At 39.2% G+C, this 24790-nt stretch overlaps 1 protein-coding gene across 1 annotated transcript in view; it reads right to left on the reverse strand.

The window, feature by feature from the left end:
• Positions 1–1501: 1501 nt before the first annotated feature.
• Positions 1502–24790, reverse strand: part of LOC128057632 (ATP-binding cassette sub-family C member 4-like) — a 200875-nt gene continuing 177586 nt past the window's right edge. Inside the window, 5 exon segments of the mRNA XM_052650093.1 lie at positions 1502–1636; positions 7275–7380; positions 7818–7990; positions 17720–17809; positions 23124–23279. Coding sequence (XP_052506053.1) covers positions 1502–1636; positions 7275–7380; positions 7818–7990; positions 17720–17809; positions 23124–23279 — 660 coding nt within the window.

Consider the following 24790-nt stretch of genomic DNA (forward strand, 5'->3'; position numbering starts at 1 on the left):
AAGAGCAAAATGGTTTGGGAGATTCCTGGCTCTCGAGGTATCAGGAGGGATGGTCTGACTGGGAGACACTCTGTGAATTTCAGGCATAAAAAAATACAGAGTTCCTTGTTCAGCTTCTCAACATTTGCACACAATGTGAGTACTCATGAAAAGTTCAGAACAGAGACTTCCTTGTCCGTAAGCCTAAGCATGAACTCTAGCTCTGTCAACTCTTCAGCCAGCTCTGGGACCCAGGAAGTCTCCTACCTGATGAGCAGCGGAAGGTTCTGCTCTGCATTTCCTCATTTCTAGAGAGGACTGAGAAGAGACAGTGATGAACTAAGGCTACATTTTATATAAATCTTTCATATACAAGTACTTAAGATACTGGGACATGTTTACTTTAAGACATTTTAAATACAACACAAATAATCTTATTCTATTTACAAGTGAAAATCTGGGAAAGGCAGAAAAGTATGAAGAATGGAAAATACATCCATAATTTAACATGCAGAGATAAATTTTCAATGGGGAAGCCACATCCCACCCTGAGCCACACATGTTAAGGGGTAAGAACACCAGACCTTCCCTCCCTCCCTCTATCTTCCTATCAACCCCAATCCTACTCCCATCTGGTTCCAGAAAGACTTACAGATGGCATGATAATGGCTAAGCCTCTTAAACCAGACCTTGGCTACCACTACACCTCTGTTAGGAAGATACCATGTGACCTGAATGTTACTCACTGAGCCCCTTCCTCACACCACACACAGTGCTTAGTGTCTCAGACATCTCATCTCTGTGAAAGTGCTGTGTAAACCTTCAGGCACCATTCAGACTACAGTGTGAAGCTATTGTGAGTTCTTGATTTGTACTGATGACAATTTCATTGTCTAGAAGGTAGAGGAAGCTGGGGGTTGGGGGGGGGGGCGGTCAGGGAGGGAGGTGGCAAATGGACCTAATTCTAAACAACAAAGAATTAGGGAGAAAGTGATAATTTCAGTTAAGAGTTTTCTTTACAGGTTAGGAAACAGAAGAGACCTACACCTTTCTCTGGAAGATCTTCCAAGAATCGAAATATTCCAAGTTGGGTTTTTTTTCCCCCTTAAACTCTCAAATTTCCTGGATATTATTTGATGGAACTTGTATCACAAATGTAATGAGCACCAATCAGAATGAATGTAAAGGGTCTGCAAAATGAAAATATTCTATGTTCCATGAGAATCTGAACCCAGAGTCCAAACATGTGGGAAGTCGAATCCAAAATCTCTGTCTCAGGCACCGGTGCACGCACACAGAAGGGTTCACACATCCTGACCCCACCCCCAGCACCACTGCAGATTCTCAGCAGACCTGCCTTCCACCTGCCCTGTGTTGTTAAAGACCCAGTCATGACGCTTCCTCTATGGAGGCTTCTACTGAAAAGAACACAGAGTGCTTGTTCCTAGACCGTTGGTGGAGATCCTGTGAAGAGTGAATCCTGGAGGTGAATTTTAATTACAGCTTCCCGCAATAGCCTCACCTATTTTGCCCTTTTAGCAAGGACAGCAGCCTCTTCCTTGCCCAGTTCTTGCACCATCTTGTAAAATTGGCTGTTTCTATCTTGCAGCAAATTATTTGGCTGATTATGTTCTTTCCGTTTCCCTGAATCCAAAACCTGTTAACAGCAGAAAGGAACCCATTAGCACAAAATGTCTCCCAGTAACACTTAATTCAGACAATACTTCAAAAAGGGGCAGGACAGGGAGAATTTGGGCAGTAGGACTGGTGATATTTACATGGTTCGATTCCCCTGTTTCACTGGGAGACAAGGGCCCAGCCCAGCCTTTCATCATTGTATGGTTATAGCAAAGGAAGAAAACGAAAGTTCTTTCATTTTCAGAAAACAAAAGTTCTTTCATTTTCAGAAAACGAAAGTTTTAATCATGACTATGATTACTGGAACTGAACAGTCTGTAGCATTTTATATTCTGCCCAGGGCCTTTGGGGTTGTTATCATTAGTTAGTGCTTTGAGCTCTCAGACTCTGAGCTTTGAGGGCTATTTATAAGATACACAGCGTTGGGAAATGTCTTGATTCAAGAAAATCAAACATCTGTCACTTCCTCAGCCGCTCCTCCAGGCTGGCCACCTGCCCCCTGGAACATTAGACTTTGTAGTAGATTGACCTGTCTGTATGTCCTTAAAGCTTTCAGAACACACAATCACTTGCCTTCCAGAAAGGAAACAGGTACAGTCATCCCTCAGAGCTATTGTGGGTTCAGTTTCAGAATACCAGAATATAATGAACATCATAGTAAAGTGAGTCACATGAATTTTCTGGTTTCCCAGGGCACATAGAAGCTATGTTTACATTATACTGTACCCAAGCATGTGTGCAATAGCATTATTGCACAATAATGAAAAACAATGAGAAAAACAATGTATGTATATATGTGTGTATATATATATATAAAGTATTGCTAAAAAATCTTATCATAAGAGACTTCAGTAAGTCATAGTAGTAATATCAAAGATCATTGATGTTACAGATCACCAGAGCAACTTCAATGATAGTGAAAACGTATGATATATTGTGAGAATTATCAAAAGGTGACACAGAGACACAAAATGAGTAAATGCTGTTGGAAAAAATGGCACCCATAGACGTGCTTAATGTAGGTTTTTGACAAACTCTCAATTTGTAAAAATAAAATGGTATCTGGGAAACACAATAAAACAAGGTATGTCTATATTTCTAAAGCAAGCAATAAAAATAACATTGCCTCAAAAATTAAAGTTTTGAGAAAGAACATTCCTGGTGATGTTTTTGCTGAATTGAAAGCCAACTGGTGATCAGAAGCTCTAGAAAAATATACAAGCTTTATACTTGGGGTGAATGGAGCACAGAGGACAATCCTCAACTCTAACTGAGGAATGCAGAGGTCCCCTGAGGTCTAATCCTGCCATTCCTACCAGAGGAGTCAGCAACCACAACCAGTTCAGAACAATATATAAACAAGTAGCCGAGTTTACATCTCCTGGTGGGATCTGCCTGTGACATCACTGATGAACGCAACCAGGGAGCCCTACCCTGAAGGTCTCCCAACACAGGAGTGAGAAGGGAAGCTTCACAGTGAAGGGTAAGATCCTTTCCTAGAAACAAGGTCATTCATCACAAAGGTGACAGGCTCCAAAGAGAACCCTAGCATCTCCCTTCTCCCTCTGTCTTCCCTACTCACCCAGATGCTCAGTCTCTGTACCCAGAAACCAACATCAACTTCTTTCTCTGCCCTCAGATCCCATGTTCAATCCATCGTGCAGTCCATTTGGCTTCACTTCCTTATCTACCCCAAGTCCCACCATCTCACCATTGCCATCACAGGCACCTTAGACTAATCCAAAAGTCTAGAGAGGGCACACTGTAAGACAGTGAATACTGAATTTGCAGAACTGAAAGACCATCAGTGTGATTTTGGCTGTAAAGGAAGGAGGGAGAGCAGAGTGGGACAAAACTAGAAAGTTGGGGAGGGACTGGCCAGGCATTGCTTCATAAAAGTTCTTTAAAGATTTTTTCATAGACATTGATCAAGAGAGAAAAATTTGAGATTATAGAAATTTACCAGGAGATATTGGTAAGTAAAAGACACTTGCTCTTTGGAAGAAAAGCTATAACAAACCTAGATAGTGTATTAAAAAGCAGAGACATTGCTTTGCTGACAAAGGTCCGTCTAGTCAAAGCTATGATTTTTCCAGAAGTCATGTATAGATGTGAGAGTTGGACCATAAAGAAGGCTGAGCACTGAATACTTTTGAACTGTGGTGCTGGAGAAGACTCTTGAGAGTTCCTGGACTGCAAAGAAGACCAAACAAGTCAATCCTAAAGGAAATCAACCTTGAATATTCATTGAACGGACTGATGCTGAAGCTGAAGTCCAATACTTTGGCCACCTGATGTGAAGAGCTGACTCACTAGAAAAGACCCTGATTCTGGGAAAGATTGAAAGCAGAAGGAGAAGGGACAACAGAGGATGAGCTGGTTGGATGGCATCACTGACTCAGTGGACGTGAGTTTGAGCAAGCTCTAGAAGATAGTGAAGGACATGGAAGCCTGGTGTGCTACAGTCCATGGGGTCGCAAAGAGGTGGACAGGACTGAGACTAAACAACAAATCGGTAAGTAAAGCATTAAACAAATGAGCATATTTTGATAATAGCAACAAAGCTGCTTTGTTCAGAGGAAACAGATGTTCACATCTGCAGATCAGGTGCTGAGTGATAACACTTTAGGACTGACCAGGTGACAGTTCAGCTCAGTTCAGTCACTCAGTCGTGTCTGACTCTTTTCAACCCCATGGACTGTAGCATGCCAGGCCTCTCTGTTCATTACCAACTCCCAGAGCTTGCTCAAACTCATGTCCATCAAGTCAGTGATGCCATCAAATCATCTCATCCTCTGTCATCCCCTTCTCCTCCTGCCTTCAATCTTTCCCAGCATCAGGGCCTTTTCAAATGAGTCAGGTCTTCGTATCAGGTGGCCACAGTATTGGAGTTTCAGCTTCAGCATCAGTCCTTCCCATGAATATTCAGGAATGATTTCCTTTAGGATGGACTGGTTTGATCTCCTTGCAGTCCAAGGGACTCTCAAAAGTCTTCTCCAACACTACAGTTTAAAAGCATCAATTCTTTGACACTCAGCTTTCTTTATGGTCCAACTTTCACATCCATACATGACTACTGGAAAAACTCTGCTTTTTAATATGGTGTCTAGGTTGGTCATAGTTTTTATTTCAAGGAGCAAGTGTCTTTTAATTTCATGGCTGCAGTCACTATCTGCAGTGATTTTGGAGTCCAAGAAAATAAAGTCTGTCACTATTTCCATTGTATTCCCATCTTTTGCCACAAAGAGATGGGACTGGATGCCATGATCTTAGTTTTTTGAATGCTGAGTTTTAAGTCAGCTTTTCACTCTCCTCTTTCACATTCATGAAGAAGTTAGTTCTTCAGTTCCTCTTTGCTTTCTGCCACAAGGGTGGTGTCATCTGCATATCTGAGGTTATTTAAATAGCTGATAAATGAAGAGAAGCTAAAGGAGAAAAGTAAAGATATACTTATCTGAATGCAGAGTCCCAAAGAAAAGCAAGGAGAGATAAGAAAGCCTTCCTCAGTGATCAATGCCAAGAAATAGAGGAAAACAATAGAATAGGAAAGACTAGAGACCAGGTGACATGTCCAAATTCTGTCCTTCCTCAGTTTCCCTAACCAACCACACATTCCAAGGTGACAGTATTTCTAAGAATTAGATAATAAAAAGAATCTGCTACCATTAATGACATTAATGCTATAATACCAAAAACCAAAACTAAATCTTCAGGGTACATTTAGGAGCAAGGAATTTAATTGAACAGACCCTTAACTGAGCTGGAGATCAAGCCATCTTTCTGCTGCTACGTCTAAAGCCTGACAAAGGGCTTGAAATAGGTCAGCATCATTTATTTATAATGGAAGAATGGTGCTTTAGGGGATAATCTCCGAAATGCAATGTTGAGGGGTAAGAACAAAGAGACAGGTAAAATCTAGCAATAAAAGGTTACTTTGTCAATTAGCATCAAGAACACAAAATGAACGACTAAGGATGCCTGACACAAAACATTTCTAGAAATTAAGAGTCAGTGTTGGGCAATCTTGAATGTAACCCTATTCCTCATGAAAGTCTGCATGTAGAGCCCACTTCCTGCTGTGATGTCTAGTCCAGGAAAACAGATGCACTGTTTGGAGCCTAGAGCATCCCTTTGGTTGGGGATGCCCCACTCCCATCATCTGCCTCCCCAGAGCTCACTCCTGTGCACGTCCAGCTCAGGAAGTGAGGCTACAGGCACTGCCTCAGTGCTGACAGGCTGGTATCTACTCATTGTCCCCACTGATGTCCCATCTGACAATGCATGTGAGGTAGGGTGGGAGGCGATATTCCAGGAACTGCCCAAGTCAAAAGAGACAGTTCTATTATCATCAGACATGAAGAACTGCGGGTACTACTGACCACTCATTAGTGATTATTGCCTGTTTTGTATGGACCATCAAAATACCTCAAAGTATCTTGCATTCCTTGAGATTATTTGCTGCCAAAGTTTATCTATGAGGAATGCTTTTCTTGTTTTATAAAGCCACATCCTAACATGTATTGAAACGGAGCAAGCAACAGAGGAAAAGGACAAAGAAAGAGAGAAAATGAAAAAGAGAGAGAAAAGGAATAGATGCAGGAAGGAAATCAAGCTAAGGAAGGAAATATTAAATTACTAAGAAAGAAAGAGCCAACCAAACCTGGAAGGAATATACTAGACAGATATCCAGAGACAAAAGCCTGGAGCTTGCCATGTGTGCAGAACAAAGCTATTGTTAAGAGACTCGCTGATTGTTTATTTAGTCTCTCATCCCTGATTGGCCTTTCTTTCCAAACTCTCACCTGTGAAGCAGAAGTCACTGCAACAGTTCAGAGACCCTTTTGCCAGGTGGCCTTTGTTAGGTTCTGCCAGTAGGGGGCACTAAAGGGAGACTGAAGGTGGAAACAACGCTAATGCTCTACCTGATCCTGCTACTACCGGCATCTCAGCACTGGGACCTGACTCCAGCTCCCGGCTATTAGCACCTGGAGAACCAGCCCCATCCTGCCCCCTCACAAATATGACCACAACCGAGCAGTGACCTCTCCTTGGAGGTCTTAGCATCAATTCCTTAGGGCCTCTTTTCTGAGATTTCAGGTCTGGAGATCTGTCCTAGGATATGGTAGCTGCTTTCTAAAATCGTTACCCCAGTGTTTCAGTTTTCTAGCCCTCTAATCCCTATGTAATAAATTCCTTATATTAAATCCTTTCAGTTAAAATACTGTTTTTCTCACTAGGCCTTTTCTTCTCGTGGACTCCTGAGAAAATCTGCAACTTTAGCCATAAACCTACTGTCTAAACTAGAGGCTAATTTTTTTATAAGGGAATCCAAAAATGCTGAAACAACTATGACACAGTGAAAATGACTGTGTTCTACCCCACTAAAATATGGAGCTAAAACTTGGGTTTGGAATATTTTAATGGTTGGCCATTATAAAAAAGACAATTCAAATAAACTTTTAATATGAAAATATAAGATTATTGGATATATTATTTAATAATGCATTCTAAAAGTATAGTTAAGTACTTTAGTAACTTCCAGGAATGAGAAAAGAAACTAACAGAAAAATTAATAGAGGTTCCTATCAAATTTTACACAGAAGGATACATTGAAAATTGAACATAAATGGAAACAACTACAATGGAGAGGGTCTTACCAGTATCCATTCACAGTCAATAATGTTGCTCAACCTATGTGCAATGGTCAGCACAGTGCACTGGGCAAATCTCTCACGAATTCTTTTTTGTATGAACTTATCAGTTCTAGAAACAAAGAAGTTGATTTAATTCAGTAAAGACAGGAAAAGCAGACTTAAGACTTAAAAACATCCTATGATATTTTTACAATGTTTTTTAAAATCAATACTTTAAAGTATAGTCTTATTCCTAAAAAAACTATAAAAATTCTACTTAGAAATTTACTATTTTTCATAAAATGATGGAAAGTTAGTCTTTCCTCAAAATTGCTTGAAACTATCAGGAGCTGGATTTAGGAATTCAGCTTTCTTAGGGTTCCTCATAACAACATTAACACCATATAACATGTCTTGGTTTTTTCCTTTGTTTTCTGGAATTAATATTATCAACAGATATCCATGAGGCCAAACGAGCACTTAGAAACATTTTGAAGATTCACTAAATGTTTTCCATTTACCACATTTACAAGTCAGTTCAAGATTTCCTGGGGCTCAGCTCCACACCTTGGATCCACATATGATGTGGCTTTGTCAAGAATCAATATCTGATTCTTCCTGAGAAGAGCCCTGGCAAGGCACACCAGTTGTTTCTGACCAGCACTCAAGTTCAATCCAGATTCTACTAATTCAGTATTCATTTTAGCAGGAAGACCTTCAATGGATTCTTTGAGTTGTACCTGTGGATACAGAAAGAATGACATTTTTCTAAGCAAACTGCTACCGAAGTAGACAAGCGTCTTAGACATTAGAGCTTTGACATCCTCAGGACTTCTTACGTATCTTACATGTACAGTCAGGTAATGGGGAGAGCCCCTTCCAATGAGTGTTCACTGAGAAAGATGGTGTAGTCAACTCAGTACAAAAAGATCTCAGTGTCCCCCTTTCCCACCACAGGACATCCACCAGAAACTCTGCCCCCCAGGGGTTAGTTAAGGAAGTTTCTCAAAACGTGAAGCTATTTCTCCCAATATGATTGAAACAGAAAAGTTAAAAGGATCTTTATGGTTGAGTCAAGTTTCCCAAAGTACATTTTGCATAGGAATTGGTACACTAGAGAAAAGCTTTCAAAAATTTTACAGAAAATCTGGTTCTCTGAAGATATAAGCTTATTGGCCCTTTACTATTTTCTAAAGTTTAATATATGCAAGTTCAAGCAATAGCAAACTGCCACTTATACATTAGTATTCCTGGAGCCCATTCTGATGATGGTTCTTTCCCAAGTTTAATCCTACAAATAGTGGACCAATCAAATGCATTTTCTTCAGTGTCTTCAATGCATTGTTTGTGAATGAAAATGCACGAAAAAGAAAACACAACATCTTATTTCTCCCAGCATATGGATATAGGTTGTTGTTGTTCAGTCACTGAGTCATGCCCAACACTTTGCAACCCCATGGACAGCAGCATACCAGTGTTCCTAGTCCTTCACTATTGCTTGGAGTTTGCTCAAACTCACATCCATTAAGTTGGGGATGGCATCCAACCATCTTGTCCTCTTTCATACCCTTCTTCACATGCCTTCCATCTTTCCCAGCATCAGGGTCTTTTCTAATGCGTCATCTCTTCACATCAGGTGGCCAAAGTATTGGAGCTTCAGCTTCATCATCAGTCCGTCCAAAGAAAATTTGGGTTGATTTCCTTTAGGATTGACTGGTTTGATCTCCTTGCTGTCCAAATGACTCTCAACAATCTTCTACAGAACCACAGTTCTAAAGCATCAGTTCTTCAGCGCTCAGCCTTCTTTGTGGTCCAACTCTCACATTGGTACATGACTACTGGGAAAACCATAAGTTTGACCACATGGACTTTGTAGGCAAATCATGTCTCAGCTTTTTAATATTCTGTCTAGGTTTGTTATAGCTCCTCTTCCCAGGAGCAAGCATCTTTTAATTTCATGGCTGCAGTCACCATCTGCAATGATTTTGGAAATAATGTCTGTCATTGTTTCCACTATTTCCCCATCTATTGCAATGAAGTGATGAGACAGGATGCCATGATCTTAGCTTCTTGAATGTTGAGGTTTTTTTTTTTTTTTTTAATATAAAAGAGACACAGATGTATAGAACTGTCTTTTGAATGTTGAGTTTTAAGCCAGCTATTTCACACCCCTCTTTCACTTTGATCAAGAGGTTCTTTAGTTCCTCTTCACTTTCTATGATTAGGGTGGTGCATAGACCTGGATTACTGTGATACTGAATGGTTTCCCTTGGAAATGAACCGAGATCATTCTGTCATTTTGGAGACAGCACCAAAGTACGGCATTTTAGGTTCTTTTGTTGACCTTTTTTTTTTTTTTTCTTGAAGCCAAACAAAAATAAATTGGAGACTTGAAGCCAGGCAGCCTGGGGATTAAGTCTTGCCTAGCTGTACCAACTGGGCAAGTTCCTGAACCTACTCTATCTTAGCTTCCTAAACTCTAAGACTATAATACCATAATTATAAAGGTGTGTGCCTCCTAACATTGTTAAGAATATTAAATGAGTCAGTACATGCAGAATTTGTAACAGACCAATATATATTGCCCATTATTAATAATGCTATCAGCTCGCCCCTCCTCAAGTTCTGCTTCACTTTTCTCCTTTGCACGTATCAGCACTGAGATTTTGTTACATATGTACATTTTGTTACATATGATTGGCTTGATTTTCAACTTCTCCAGGAGAATTTCAGCTCCAGAAGGACAGGCATTTTGTCTCTTGATGACTGTGACAGCCCCAGAATCTGCAGCATTGCCTAACAAGCTCTTAGTAGACATTTGTTGGCTGGATGAAGGTGGGCTTCCCTGGTGGCTCAGTGGTAAAGAATCCACCTGCCAAACAGGAGACTTGGGTTCGATCCTGGGTGAGATCCCCTGGCTAAGGAAATCGCAACCTACTCCAGTATACTTGACTGAGAAATCCTATAGACAGAGGAGCATGGCAGGCTACAGTTCATGGGGTTGCAGAAGAGTCAGACGTGACAAACAGCAACAACGTGAATGAAGGCATAAGTGACTCTAATTGCATGACATATCTGTTTCTATAAATTAGAAACTAAATTCATATGGATAATTAATTTATATATAACACTGTTTTCTTATAAGTGTAATTCTAAAAAGATATATTTTTATAACAATTAACTGGCTCCAAAATATCATATCACACTTTAAATAAAGGAAAGCTCTGAAAAAGTTATAATTTAAGGAAAATAGAACAAATAACTACTATTCAAAACTATACATTTCAGTATAGAATACTTTAGATTGTTTTTGAGCTTGGGAGAATGATAGAATACAGCAAAACTGAAGAATAATACACTGGACTTTAAGGCGCCCTGCCTCCATCATCGCTGTGTGCGCTCTGTGTAGTGGGTACTGACGCCCCTCACAGGAGGGGAACACAGAGGTCAGGTGGTTTCCACATTTTGTGGAACTTTCTTACTTTTCAAGAAGAAAATCTGGTGTAGATCAGAAGGAGACACTGAAATGCAATCAACAGATGGGGAAGAGCTTTTACCAGAGCAGGGCCAGCAGTAAAGGAAGTTCACCTAACACAAGGCCCCGGGAAATGGACATGTGACCTGTCTCCACCGCAAGGACTGAACCATGTGGTTCCTGATGCACAGGCTGCTGATGCCCAGGTTTCTGTATCTTTGTTTCCTGTGTGATAAGACACATTTGTGTCCTAAAAGAGACACTATCAATGTCAGACATTTAACTATACAATTTCTTCCCAGTTTCAACAGGACATTTCTGTTATTGTTTAGTTGCTAAGTCATGGACCTTACAGACTGTAGCCTGCCAGGTTCCTCTGTCCATGGGATTTCCCATGCAAGAATATTGGAGTGGGTTACCATTTCCTCCTCCAGGGAATCTTCCCAACTCAGGGATCAATCCCATTTCTCTCCATTGCAGGCAGACTCTTCATCACTCAGCAACTGGGGAAACCCCCATACTATACTCTTAATTCCAAATCTTAGTATCTAAGGTGTTTTGTTTTTGCTTTTTGATGGAAACAACACATCAATGATTCACTTCCAGAGTTTTATCTACTATGACCTTTAAACCTCTGAGTGATAAAGTGCTTCATCTTCAGGCACTACTCATGTTATATTTTTGGAGCTGCCTTTGCTTTTTAGCACCCCAATAGCACTAATTTCTGATGACCTTTTATCAGTTTACAGTAAGTTGGAAGTTTTCAGTACATGAAAAATGTATTTTAGGCATATTTAGGAAAATAACAAAAATGAGACAGGCAGCATCCATAGGACTGTCTTCCTTCTGCGTGTCCACCTCTGCCATGGAAAAAGAAAGAAACAGAACTAGAGGACCTTAAAATTTTTTTATGCCATCTTTTCCTTTTAATTGAAGTTCATAGAGGAAACTAGTGGTTTCCTCCTACTCATTCTCAGGTTAACTCGGTAAGTTTGGGTTCACATATCCAGTTAGGCATCATTTACAAATTAATAACTAGGGGTTTTGGTTCATTTAAAAACTGACTTCATTGATTTAGTGATACCTCTTGATGAGGGTGAAGGAGGAGAGTGAAAAAGCTGGCTTAAAACTCAACATTAAGAAAACTAAGATCATGGCATCTTGTCCCACCATTTCATGGCAAATAGAAGGGGAAAAGATAGAAGCAGTGGCAGATTTCCTCTTCTTGGGCTCTAAAATCCGTACAGATGGTGACAGTAGCCTTGAAGTTAGAAGATGATTGCTTCTTGGCGGGAAAGCTATGACAACAAAACTAGACAATGAGTTAAAAAGCAAAGGTATCACTTTGCTGACAAAGGCCCATATAATCAAACCTATGGTCTTTCCAGTAGTCATGTACAGATGTGAGAGCTGGACAATAAAAGAGCACTGAAGAATTGATGCTTTTGAACTGTGGTACTGGAGAACACTATTGAGAGTCCCTTGGAAAACAAGGGATCAAACTGGTCAATCTTAAAGGAAATCAACCCTGAATATTCTCTGGAAGGACTGATGTTGAAGCTGAAGCTCCAATATTTTGGCCACCTGCTGTAAACTCATTGGAAAAGACCCTGATGCTGTGAAAGATTGAAGGCAGAAGGAGAAGAGGGAGACGGAGGATGAGATGGCTGGATGACATCATCTATTCAATGGACATGAACTTGAGCAAACTCCAGGAGATGGTGAGGGACAGGGAAGCCTGGTGTGCTTTAGTCCATGAGGTCACATAGAGTCAGAGGTGACTTAGCAACTGAACAACAATAACTTAGACTGATAAATCATCCCTTTATCCCAATTCTCTATGAATTATTTATCACATTTGTATGTTTTTCAATGAATAATTTCATAAGTTTTTATTTAAAACAGTCATAAGGAATCAATTCCTAGAGAAACACAATGATGGGATGATTTCTCTAAGTGATATCACCAAAGTTAACAGGGTTAATTCCAGAAGCATCACATGGAAACCACATACTTCACTTTGTGAAATAAACTCACATTTCTTTCTTTTTATAGAAAGTTCCAAATGTAGTTTAAATAGAAGTAGATCTTAGTATTATCTACCACTTCAGTATTTTTATAATTTAGATTAATATTGCTTCTCTGTCCATGGAAAAATATATTCTAAAATTCTAGAGTAATGCTATCTGAGAATCTGTGCAAAAAGGTCTAAATCTGGGAAACAAATAGAAAAAATAATTTACCAGTACTTCCAGTTATTTTTTAAATATGTGTCCCAATTTCACCGTTAAATTTGTCCTATGAATTCAAGAGTAGTGGATCATCCTATCATTCTTTATATTTAATGGTTAAATGCTCTACACACCTCTTCTCTTGCAGAATTTGTAAAAGACTCACAGACTTAAATGAAATCAGAGGTGCACAGGCAGGAGAAGGTGAAGCAATCAACCCAATTTAAGAAAACAAAACCCACATGTTGCTGAAAAGCAGGGTAGATGTATAAAGACTCAGTGGTGATATCCTTCAGAAACCAGAATTACTGACTGGAAATGGTCATACCTCCAAATCTGCCTGCTCACAGTCAAGGCTCATCTGTATATTACAGATTTCAGAGCTTCCATGAAAGGGTGACACTAAATGACAAACATACCAATTCAAACCAACATGAACAATCAATCTCTCAGATTTGTGTAACAACAAAACAAACAAAAAAAGATTTTTAAAAATATGCCACACTTCTCTGAAATCAAAAGATCAGTCAAACATTTAGTAGTTATTTATGTAGAGTGTTTTCCCTGTGTTTTCCTCTAAGAGACTTATAGTATCTGGTCTTACATTTAGGTTTTCAATCCGCTTTGAGTTTATTTTTGTATACAGTATTAGGGAGTGTTCTACTTTTCTTCTTTTAAACATAGCTGTCCAGTTTTCCCAGCACCACTTACTAAAGAGACCACCTCTTCTCCATCATATATTCTCACCTCATTTGTCACAGAATAGGTGACCACAGGTGTGTGAGTTCATCTCTGGGCTCTCTAGCCTGTTCTATTGATCTATATTTCTGTTTTTGTGCCAGTGCCACACCATCTTGATTACTCTAGATCTGTATTGAACTGGTCAAAAAGTTCATCTAAGTTTTTCCATAAAATCTTATGTAACAAATTTTTGGCCAACTCAGTAATATATTATGAAGTCAGGGAACCTAATTTCTCAAGCCTCATTTTTCTTTCTTAAAACTGCTTTAGCAACTTGGGGTCTTTTGTGTTTCCATTAAAACTGTAAAATTTTTCGCTCTAATTCTATGAAAAATGCCATTGGTAATTTGACGGGGATTGTATTTAATCTGAAGATTCTTTGGGTAGTATAGTCATTTTCACAATATTGTTTCTTCCAATCTAAGAACATGGTATATCCCTCCATCTGTTTTGCATCATCTTTTATTTCTTTTATCAGTACCTCGTAGTTTTATGAGTACAAGTCTTTTGCCTCCTTAGGTAGGTTTATTCCTAGGTATTTTATTGTTTTTGTTGCAATGGTAAATGAGACTGTTTTCTCAATTTCTCTTTCTGATCTTTCGTCGTTAATGCATAGGAATACTCATTCTTACTTTGTAAAACCAAAAGACTGAGCTAGATCCTAGGAGAAATTAGAAGTCTATCTATGGCTTAGAAGTCTAGGGTTTCTTCCAACAGTAGAACTGATCTGTAAAATGAGTGCAAATACACAAAATAATTTGTATTAAAATCCAACTGACAGCAACTTAATAGTCAAAATTATTTTCATGCAAGGGTGAGGAAATTCAAAGAAGTGGGGCAAGGGAAAACATGACACAAATAACAGAAAATTCTCTAGAAATGAACCTATTCATATAACAACTGAGCAGATGTTCCAGGGTTCTGTTATCTGCATTAATGCTAGAGCATTAAAATGATATAATTGCCAATAAATAATCATTATCAATTCCTACTATATAATTTACCTTTATAAACACTTTCCTATGGAACTTCTACACTTTATTAGTGTGATCTTGTTTATATTTTTTAGTCAATAAGGAAAAACTACTATTGTCTCCACTTAATAGATGTTTCCTAAGACCAGAGGAATTGATGCTTTTGAACTGTGGTGTTGGAGAAGACTCTTGAGAGTCCCTTGAACTGCAAGGAGATCCAACCAGTCCATTCTGAAGGAGATCAGCCCTGGGATTTATTTGGAGGGAATGATGCTGAAACTGAAACTCCAGTACTTTGGCCACCTCATGCAAAGAGTTGACTCATTGGAAAATACTCTGATGCTGGGCAGGAGGAGAAGGGGACGACAGAGGATGAGATGGCTGATGGCATCACTGACTCGATGGACGTGAGTCTGAGTGAACTGCGGGAGTTGGTGATGGACAGGGAGGCCTGGAGTTCTGTGATTCATGGGGTCGCAAAGAGTCAGACACGACTGAGCGACTGAACTGAAGACCAGAGGAATAAAATGAATATTGGAGTGTAATGGAGTAATTAATTCACTGCTGCTACTGCTGCTAAGTCGCTTCAGTCGTGTCCAACTCTGTGTGACCCCATAGACGGCAGCCCACCAGGCTCCGCCATCCCTGGGATTCTCCAGGCAAGAACACTGGAGTGGGTTGCCATTTCCTTCTCCAATGCATGAAAGTGAAAAGTGAAAGTGAAGTCACTCAATCGTGTCCAACTCTTAGTGACCCCATGGACTGCAGCCCACCAGGCTCCTCCATCCATGGGATTTTCCAAGCAAGAGTATTGGAGTTGGGTGCCATTGCCTTCTCCGAATTAATTCACTAGGTCACTAATAGAATTTGATCCCGGAGTTTTAACATCTAATTGAGTACTCTAGGAAAAGATAATGTATCTGTTTGTTCAGGGTTCTAGGGAAATAGATAAAATGAAGACGTGTCACATTATATTGTTGATTTTTCATCATCATCAATACATACTTTTTTTTCTTTTTTTAAATATAAATTTATTTATTTTAATTGGAGGCTAATTACTTTACAATAGTGTATTGGTTTTGCCATATATCAACATGAATCCACCATGGGTGTACACATGTTCCCCATCCAGAACTCCCCTCCCTCCTCCCTCCCCATACCATCCCTCAGGGTCATCCCAGTGCACCAGCCCCGAGCATCCTGTATCATGCATCGAACCTGGACTGGCGATTCATTTCACATATGATATTATACATGTTTCAGTGCCATTCTCCCAAATCATCCCACCCTCGCCCTCTCCCACAGAGTCCAAAAGACTGTTCTATACATCTGTGTCTCTTTTGCTATCTCGCATACAGGGTTATTGTTACCATCTTTCTAAATTCCATATATATGCATTAGTGTACTGTATTGGTGTTTTTCTTTCAGGCTTACTTCACTGTATAATAGGCTCTTTTCATCCACCTCATTAGAACTGATTCAAATGTATTCTTTTTAACGGCAGAGTAATACTCCATTGTGTATATGTACCACAGCTTTCTTATCCATTCATCTGCTGATGGACATCAAGGTTGCTTCCACATCCTGGCTATTATAAACAGTGCTGCAGTAAACATTAGGGTACATGTGTCTCTTTCAATTCTGGTTTCCTCGGTGTGTATGCCCAGCAGTGGGATTGCTGGGTCATAAGGCAGTTCTATTTGCAATTTTTTAAGGACTCTCCACACTGTTCTCCATAGTGGTACTAGTTTGCATTCCCACCAACAGTGTAAGAGGGTTCCCTTTTCTCCACACCCTCTCCAGCATTTATTGCTTGTTGACTTTTGGATAGCAGTCATTCTGACTGGCGTGAAATGGTACCTCATTGTGGTTTTCATTTGCATTTCTCTGATAATGAGTGATGTTAAGCATCTTTTCATGTGTTTGTTAGCCATCTGTATGTCTTCTTTGGAGAAATGTCTGTTTAGTTTTTTGGCCCATTTTTTTTTATTAGGTCATTTATTTTTCTGGAATTGAGCTGCATAAGTTGCTTGTGTATTTTTGAAATTAATTCTTTGTCAGTTGCTTCATTTGCAATTATTTTCTCCCATTCTGAAGGCTATATTTTCACCTTGCTTATAGTTTCCTTTGTTGTGCAGAGCTTTTAATTTTAATTGGGTCCCATTTGTTTATTTTTGCTTTTATTTCCAGTATTCTGGGAGGTGGATCATAGAGGATCCTGCTGTGATTTATGTCAGAGTGTTTTTGCCTATGTTCTCCTCTAGGAGTTTTATAGTTTCTGGTCTTATGTTTAGATCTTTAATCGATTTTGAGTTTACTTTTGTATATGGTGTTAGAAATTGATCTAGTTTCATTCTTTTACAAGTGGTTGACCAGTTTTCCCAGCACCACTTCTTAAAGAGATTGTCTTTTCTCCATTGTATATTCTTGCCTCTGTTGTCAAAGATAAGGTGTCCATATGTGCATAGATTTATACCTGGGCTTTCTATTTTGTTCCATTGATCTATATTTCTGTCTTTGTGCCACTACCATACTGTCTTGATGACTGTGGCTTTGTAGTAGAGCCTGAAGTCAAGCAGGTTGATTCCTCCAGTTCCATTCTTCTTTCTCAAGATTGCTTTGGCTATTCGAGGTTTTTTGTATTTCCATACAAATTGTGAAATTATTTATTTTAGCTCTGTGAAAAATACCATTCATTGGTAGCTTGATAGGGATTGCATTGAATCTATAGATTGCTTTGGGTAGTATACTCATTTTCACTATATTGATTCTTCTGATCCATGAACACAGTATATTTCTCCATCTATTAGTGTCTTCTTTGATTTCTTTCAACAGTGTTTTATAGTTTTCTATATATAGGTTTTTTTCTTTCTTTAGGTAGATATATTCCTAAGTAATACACACATTTTTAAGTGCACGCATGTCATCAGTGTTTTCCTAGGAGGTAAATGAAGTCAGTGAAACTGATATGCTCCCCTTAATTATCTGCAATGCTCTAAATGTAAACACACAGATACTGATGCTAACAAGTTACTATTAATAAATTACCTCTTCTAAGGCATTCCACAGTTCGTTATCCATGTGCTCATTAAAGGGATCCAGATTTTTCCTCATCGTTCCAGTGAATAAAGCAGGTTCCTAAATACCCCAAAATAGTGAATGTTATTACCTTAACCTTTTTTCGTTTTATTCCAATGTGTACAGAATGTCAAAATTAAAATGCAAAAACATCTAAATTAATTAATTATTCATAATAAAGTTGAAAATGTATGTTTACAAAACAGTATCTCTAAAATAATTTTCCATTGTACATAATGTGCTATAAAATATCTTCTGGACTACTGAACACTAACAGAAGAAAGTGTTGAAAGTGTTTTCATCTTAAGGAAAAAGCTGAAGACAAAGGAAGATTTGATATTTTTTTTTAATACTACCCTGGCAATAAATATCTGCTTAAACACTCACACAAACTGAGGAAATAATTACACGAGAAACTTAACATCAAGATCTACATAAATTAACTGTCAATGCTGGTATGACTGGGAAATACCAACAGCATGATTAGTAGAGGTTTATGCCTCAAAGCATACCATTAAATATTTACACATTAGCACTGAAGAATAAACTAGGCTATTTTCCCCACTGGTCAGACTGTCTTCTAGGATCTGGAATCTCTCCACATGTGTGAAATGAACATCCCCACATGTGTAAGGGGAACGTCAGCTCCTAGGGTCTGCAGCACCTCTGTCCATGGAGAGATCATCTCTGATCTTGGCATCAGCTGGTCCCCACGTTCTCTCACCTGTGTGTCAGGGAGACCTGCCTCACAGAACCTCGTTACTAACTGCAAGGCCAGGAGGACCTGAAACCCACCGTGACCTGTGTCATGATACTTTAAATCATTCTTCCTATTCATCTGCTTCAGGAGGAGCCATAGCAAATCACTCTAGAAATATATGAGTCCTCAGGTTCAAGAGAGAATCCTGTACATAAGCTCATGTAGGCCATTTACATTTTCTTCTGGAAGGCTCTAGTAAGCCAGATCATAAGAATATGGGCAGCAGTGAAGTGCCCAATAAGCTCCTTTCAGTGAAGAGGACAGGACAAGGGAATGCACTCATGTGGGAACAAGAGGAGACCTGACTCTTCCACAAGTGCCTGGAACTTCTCCGAATCACCACATTCAAATCCCACCTGGCCTTGGGGCTGGACTTTCCTCCTCACTTCACAAAAGCCTGAGAGGAAAGATGAAGACAGATATTTCTTTCCCCTAATCATGAGGAAGAATGATACTCAGGAAGCCTTCCAAACCTTCCTTTAATATGGTCTCAGTTTTAAGTCTGGTGAGAGAGAAAAGAAGACAGAAAACTCAGGGTGTGCCACCAAAAAAGAGATATCTCTGAGCAAATCCATAATTAAAAAGACATAAAGGGAGATTTATCCACACAAAGTTGATTAAGTGGCCCATATGCCTCCAAAGCAGTGACGGGATGAGCCTGGGAGGAAGAGAGACCACCATGGAAGCTCTGTGCTGCTTCCAGGATCACAGGGACCAGGGATCCAGGGAAGATGGTGTGGGCCTGGCTCAGCTAAGAGAGGCAACTCAAAGAAACAGCACTGGACTCACCCCCCGCAAAGTCTGCTCTCAGCTTCCTAAGTTCCCTACATTGGGGTGTTAATACACAAGCATCGATGCTTCCTACTCATTTGGAGGGGAGAGGAATGTAAGATTTGCACTTAGACAAGTAAATTCTAGTAACCAAACTAACAGAATTTCTCCACCTCTGCAGCTAGCAAGACACTGTAAAGACAAAGGGCTCTTGGTTGAGGAGGGATAAGATTTTGAGTATCTTCTCCTAAAACATATTAGCCCATGACATGTAAGTGCATAAACCCATTTCTAAATTGAGATTTCCAAATGAGGGACAGAGCAAGAGGAGTAGTATCTTCTGGCTTTGTTCTATACTTATTCACTCTTGCTATGGTTTGGGGAGTCCTTTCAAGTGGGATGGTAGGAAAAATGGGGAAAATATATAATGAGTACAATACAGCTGAAGAATTGAAGCTTTTGAATTGTGGTGTTGGAGAAGATTCTTGAGTCCCTTGAACAGAAATGAGAGATACAGGCCCTGTCCTCAAAGAGAGAAAGAAAACAGTCAAGAGTGTGGGGAGGGCTGAGAAAAAGGCTAGAGGTCTTGGTGAGGGATTGGAAAGAAAGAGTTTGTACAAGGTGATAGTCAGGAAAGAAGCTAGTGGGAGGAAAGCCAGAAGTCAAAATACAAAAAAATTTTAGTCTGATTTCTTGCTCTTGGTGGAAAACATTATATACAGTTCTCTGTTATGCCTTTCCCAAAAATTCCTATTGTGTTTTTTTGTTTGTTTGTTTGTTTGCTTTCATTTTCTGTTTCTTGGCTTTACTATTCAAATTTATGTAAACAATTTAGTTTTTATTATTAGACAATAAATATAAAGAAAATCACCAAAGACCATGAACACATACACAGAAATTAAAGAGTAAAGTCATTTCAGAAGGTGTTACTCTTTTACTTAAGTAGAAATAATGCCCAAAAGGCCAGTGCCCTGATTCTTATGAATAATAACAGTTCCTGATGACTGAGCATTCCTAAGAATGAGACATGGAAACAAACATTATCTCACTAAGTTACATCTTCACAACAAATCTGTGGGGCAATGATTTCCAGGCTGGGTTTAAGAATGAGGACGTTGAAGCTTAGCAGCCAAGTGACATTATCAAGGCCCCACAGTTGACGAGGAAGAGCAGGAATAAACTCCGGGTCACTGACACCTGGTCTACACTCTCAAACATTCTAGCCCTGTCTGCCTCCTGAATGGCTTCCTGGGAATCTTTACACATTCCAAGCTCTCTCCAGATTATTTCTCTTTAATCAACCAACACTGCACCTTGGAGACAAAGGCATATAAATTGGAATCTTCATGGATACAAAGCTAGCACTAATTTGTAAACATGCTCTCTGGAGAGAGTACCTAGAACATGCTCAAAGGAAGGATAGAAACCAACAGAAGAGAACTACAACATGCTGATGTCAAGGTATGTTTAGTCTTTGCTCAGATGTGCTTCCAAATATTATTGGCAGAGCCAAGAATCATCTAATGTTATTTATTTACAGAGTTATTTTATGTACACAAGCATACAACTTTTTCCTATTAAGAAACATTAAAAAGAATGCAGGGCATGTTTCTAAAGCTTTGTATCCAAAGATATGAAAGGACTTTTTAGACATGCCCTTTATTTCTACTAACTAATCTCACATGGCCATTTCAGAGATGAGTACCATCAAAACATAAAACTTGGGAATCTAAGCTCATTTATTTTCTACTGTAACCACAAGTAATAAATCTAATAGCCACATGAAATCTTTAAATATGGGGACTATCCATTTTTCCTGAAAGGGATACTTTTGGGAAAAAAAAATTTAATTGTGATAAAATACACATAAATTTGCTAGATTAACCACTTTAAGTGCACAGTTCAGTGGTGTTAAATACTTTCACATTGTTGTACAGCCATCACCATCATCCAGCTGCAGATCTCCTTTCATCTTGAAGAACTGAAACTCTGTACCCATTACACAACAATTCCCCTCTCCTAGCCACTCCTGGTACCCACCATTCTATATCCTGTATCCATGAATTTACTATTCTAGGTAACTCCTATTAGTAGAATCATACAGTATTTGTCCTTTGTAAATGACTTATTTCACTTAGCTTAATTTTTTTCAAGGTTCATCTGTGCTATAGCATGTGTCAGAATTTTCTTCTTTATTAAGGCTGAGTAATATTCTACTGTATGTATGCCCACCACATTTTGTTTGTCGATTCATCTGTCAATGGACACTTGGGCGCCTCCACCTTTTTGCTGTTGAGAATAATACTGCTATAACATGCATGTTCCAGTATCTCTTCAAGACCTTTCTTCCAATTCTTTTGGGTTTATACTATAAAGTAGAATTGCTAGGTCATATGATAATTCCATCATTAACTTTTCAGAGCAACCAACAAGTTGATTTCCATAGTGGTTGCACTATTTCACATTTCTATCAGCAATGAATAAGGGTTCTAATTTCTCTACATCCTTGCCAACACCTGTCATTTTCCTTTTTTCTCTCTTTTCTTTGATAGCAGACATCTTAAGGGGTGTGAGGTGGCATTTCACTAGAGTCTGAAAAGAGTATCTTGGTTTAAAAATTCCTTAGAGTAATTCCAAGTATTTTCGAGGTCACGGGTAGGTAGCAACAGCTGCACCCAACTCCACATTCGCCTTCCTATGGGTGCCATGTTGTACATGCTTCCTGATAAACAGGTATTTCAGGACACACTGCACCCACATTCCAGGAAGCCCATTTGCCTGGCTCATTCTGTCTCATCTCCTCTCTGTTTCTCATCTCAAGAGGGTATTTTTCTGAGCTTTCTTTGATAGGCAGATGATTATTAAGTATATAAATAAAAACTCAATTTTTTTAAAAATCAGCAAGTCTGTCAAAGCAGAGGGCAGGAGGATAGATGAGGACACAGGGCCTATGTTCCCCTCGGCTCTATACCTGGAGGATAGTAATTTCTCAGTAAATGTCACAGAATTATGTTGAGTGAATGAACCACAGGAGTGACAGGAGTGTCTACCATGCATATAATCCAGTCTCCAAAACTCTCCCTGAAAGTTATACTGCTTTATGAAGAAGAAAAGAAAACAGAATCAGAGCCCAGGAAGAGATGGCCAACTCAACACTCCACCATCACAGCAGGCACATATGGGTCTACATGAAACGCTTCATACTCATTGACCTATTTTATCCTCACAACAGATTGAGGGGGTGATACTGTTATCTGCCTTGTAAGACAGAGAAAACCAAGGCACAGAGACAGAATTCTGAGTCCCCTGCTCTTCCTCACTATTCTGTATTGCCTCCAAATTGTCAAAGTCTCCCCAAAGCATCTGTATATCCTATAATTCTCAAAGCCCCACAATTTCATGGAAAGTTCTCCAAGGAGATAATCACTTTTTAAAAGATGTCCTGGTTTCCCACAACAAAATTACATCTGTAAGACACTTATTAATAAAATTCATGTTTCCCTATAGGAACCTCTCCCGCAATAAACAAACCATTTATCCTTGAGTTCTCAGAATTATGTGATTATCAGTGAATAAAATTGTGGGAACTGAGGAAGTCTGAGTCAAGAAATCTATCTCAGTAAGTTATTAAATCACATACACACAAAACTAACAAATGAACAAAAACACAAAACCTAGTATCTGATGAAAGTGTCTGTTGAAAATACCTGCTGCTAAAAATATGCTCTATTGGGAAAAAAAGGATCAACTCATTCACTTAATTTGAAAAAAAAATCAAATTAAAAACACTTAAACTTAGATACCTTATAAAAAGAACATGTGAGAGTGCTCTGCTGTGCATACCTGAAGTGCAACTGACATTTTCTTCCTTAAATCATGCAGTCCAATGCCAGTTGTCAAGATTCCATCAATATAAATGCCACCTTCAGGTTCTGACAATCGAAAAAGGGCAGCAATGAGGGAACTTTTTCCAGCTCCTGTTCTTCCCGCGATGCCATACTGTAAAGAGAGCCAGAGGGGTGAAGGATTGACAGGATACACAAAACCCGGGAGAACCTTGACTGTTGAAGACAAATTTTTAAAGTTCTATTATATATAAAGAGTAGTCTATAAGCTTCCCAGGACTTCCCTGGTGGCTCAAACAGTAAAGTGTCTGGCTGCAGTGCAGAAGACCCAGGTTCAATCCCTGGGTCAGGAAGATCCCCTGGAGAAGGACATGGCAACCCACTTCAGTATTCTTGCCTGGTGAATCTCATGGACAGAGGAGTCTGGCGGGCTACAGTCCATGGGGTCACAAAGAGTCAGACATGACTGAGCAACTTCATAAGCTTCTCAAGCATGGCCCTGCTGGCATTTTGGACCAGGTAATTCATTGTTGAGGGTTGGGGGCTTGTCCTCTATATTGTAGGATGATTAACAGAAGCCATGAACCCACTAGACACCAGATGCAACCCCCAAATTGTGGCAACCAAAAATGACAGAAATTCACAAATGTCCCTGATTGAGATTACCATCATCCCAAGAATACACAACATTAACTATAGTGATTTTCATGCCTTCTAAAAATGTCACGCCATTTTATTCAGATTTCCCTGAATAAATGTTTAATATGCTGAAAATTGTTTGTTTTCTATAATTATCATATAAGGATCAGAAGGGGACAACAGAGGATGAAATGGTTGGATGGCATCACTGACTCAATGGACATGAGTTTGAGTAAACTTTGGGAGTTGGTGATGGACAGGGAGGCCTGGAGTGCTACAGTCCATGGGGTCTCAAAGAGTCTGGCATGACTGAGTGACTGAACTGATCATTATGTGGTATGTTAAAGGGGGAGACATATATGTGTATGCAGTGTGTGTGTGTAACTAACATTCATAAGTAAAGGAAGAAGACCTAAAAAATAATCTGCCTGCAGTGAAAAACTAGTAGTCTCCTAAGTGGTCCATAAGAAGTGAGCTTTTAAATTAGTTTTATTCCTACTCCCTGGATAATTTGACCTTGAGTATTACATGGGTACTTTTACAGAGATGTCTACAAGTCAAGTCAGAGTGTTATACACAAACAAGTGCTCACTTTCTGTGTTATTTATTTAAGAGGAATTATTCTTTGGTAGAAAAATGAAATCACTTCCTGATATTAAATATCTTAATTATATTCTATCTCGAAAGGAAACATCTTCAAATATAAAATGCAGGTCTCAGTCTTGAAAGAGGCCAGTAGACAAAATTTCCATAATGAGATCAACAATGATACAAATAACGTTTGCTATTTACATGGGACCTTTCATCAGAGCAGTTCAAAAGGGATTTTATCAATACATTAATACTTACAACTGAACCTTGGAAAGACACATGTCAGGTGTCAGTCTATTTACTAAAACCAAAGCAGAGAGAAAGTAAATGCACTAACAGTAAGATTAAAGAATCAGTACAATGTAGGTAAAATGCTGGTGGCTGGTGGTTTAGTCGCTGAGTCGTGTCCAACTCTTGCGACCCCATAGACTGTCG

Source organism: Budorcas taxicolor, chromosome 12, assembly GCF_023091745.1.
Source record: "Budorcas taxicolor isolate Tak-1 chromosome 12, Takin1.1, whole genome shotgun sequence".
NCBI classification, from domain to species: Eukaryota; Metazoa; Chordata; class Mammalia; order Artiodactyla; family Bovidae; genus Budorcas; species Budorcas taxicolor.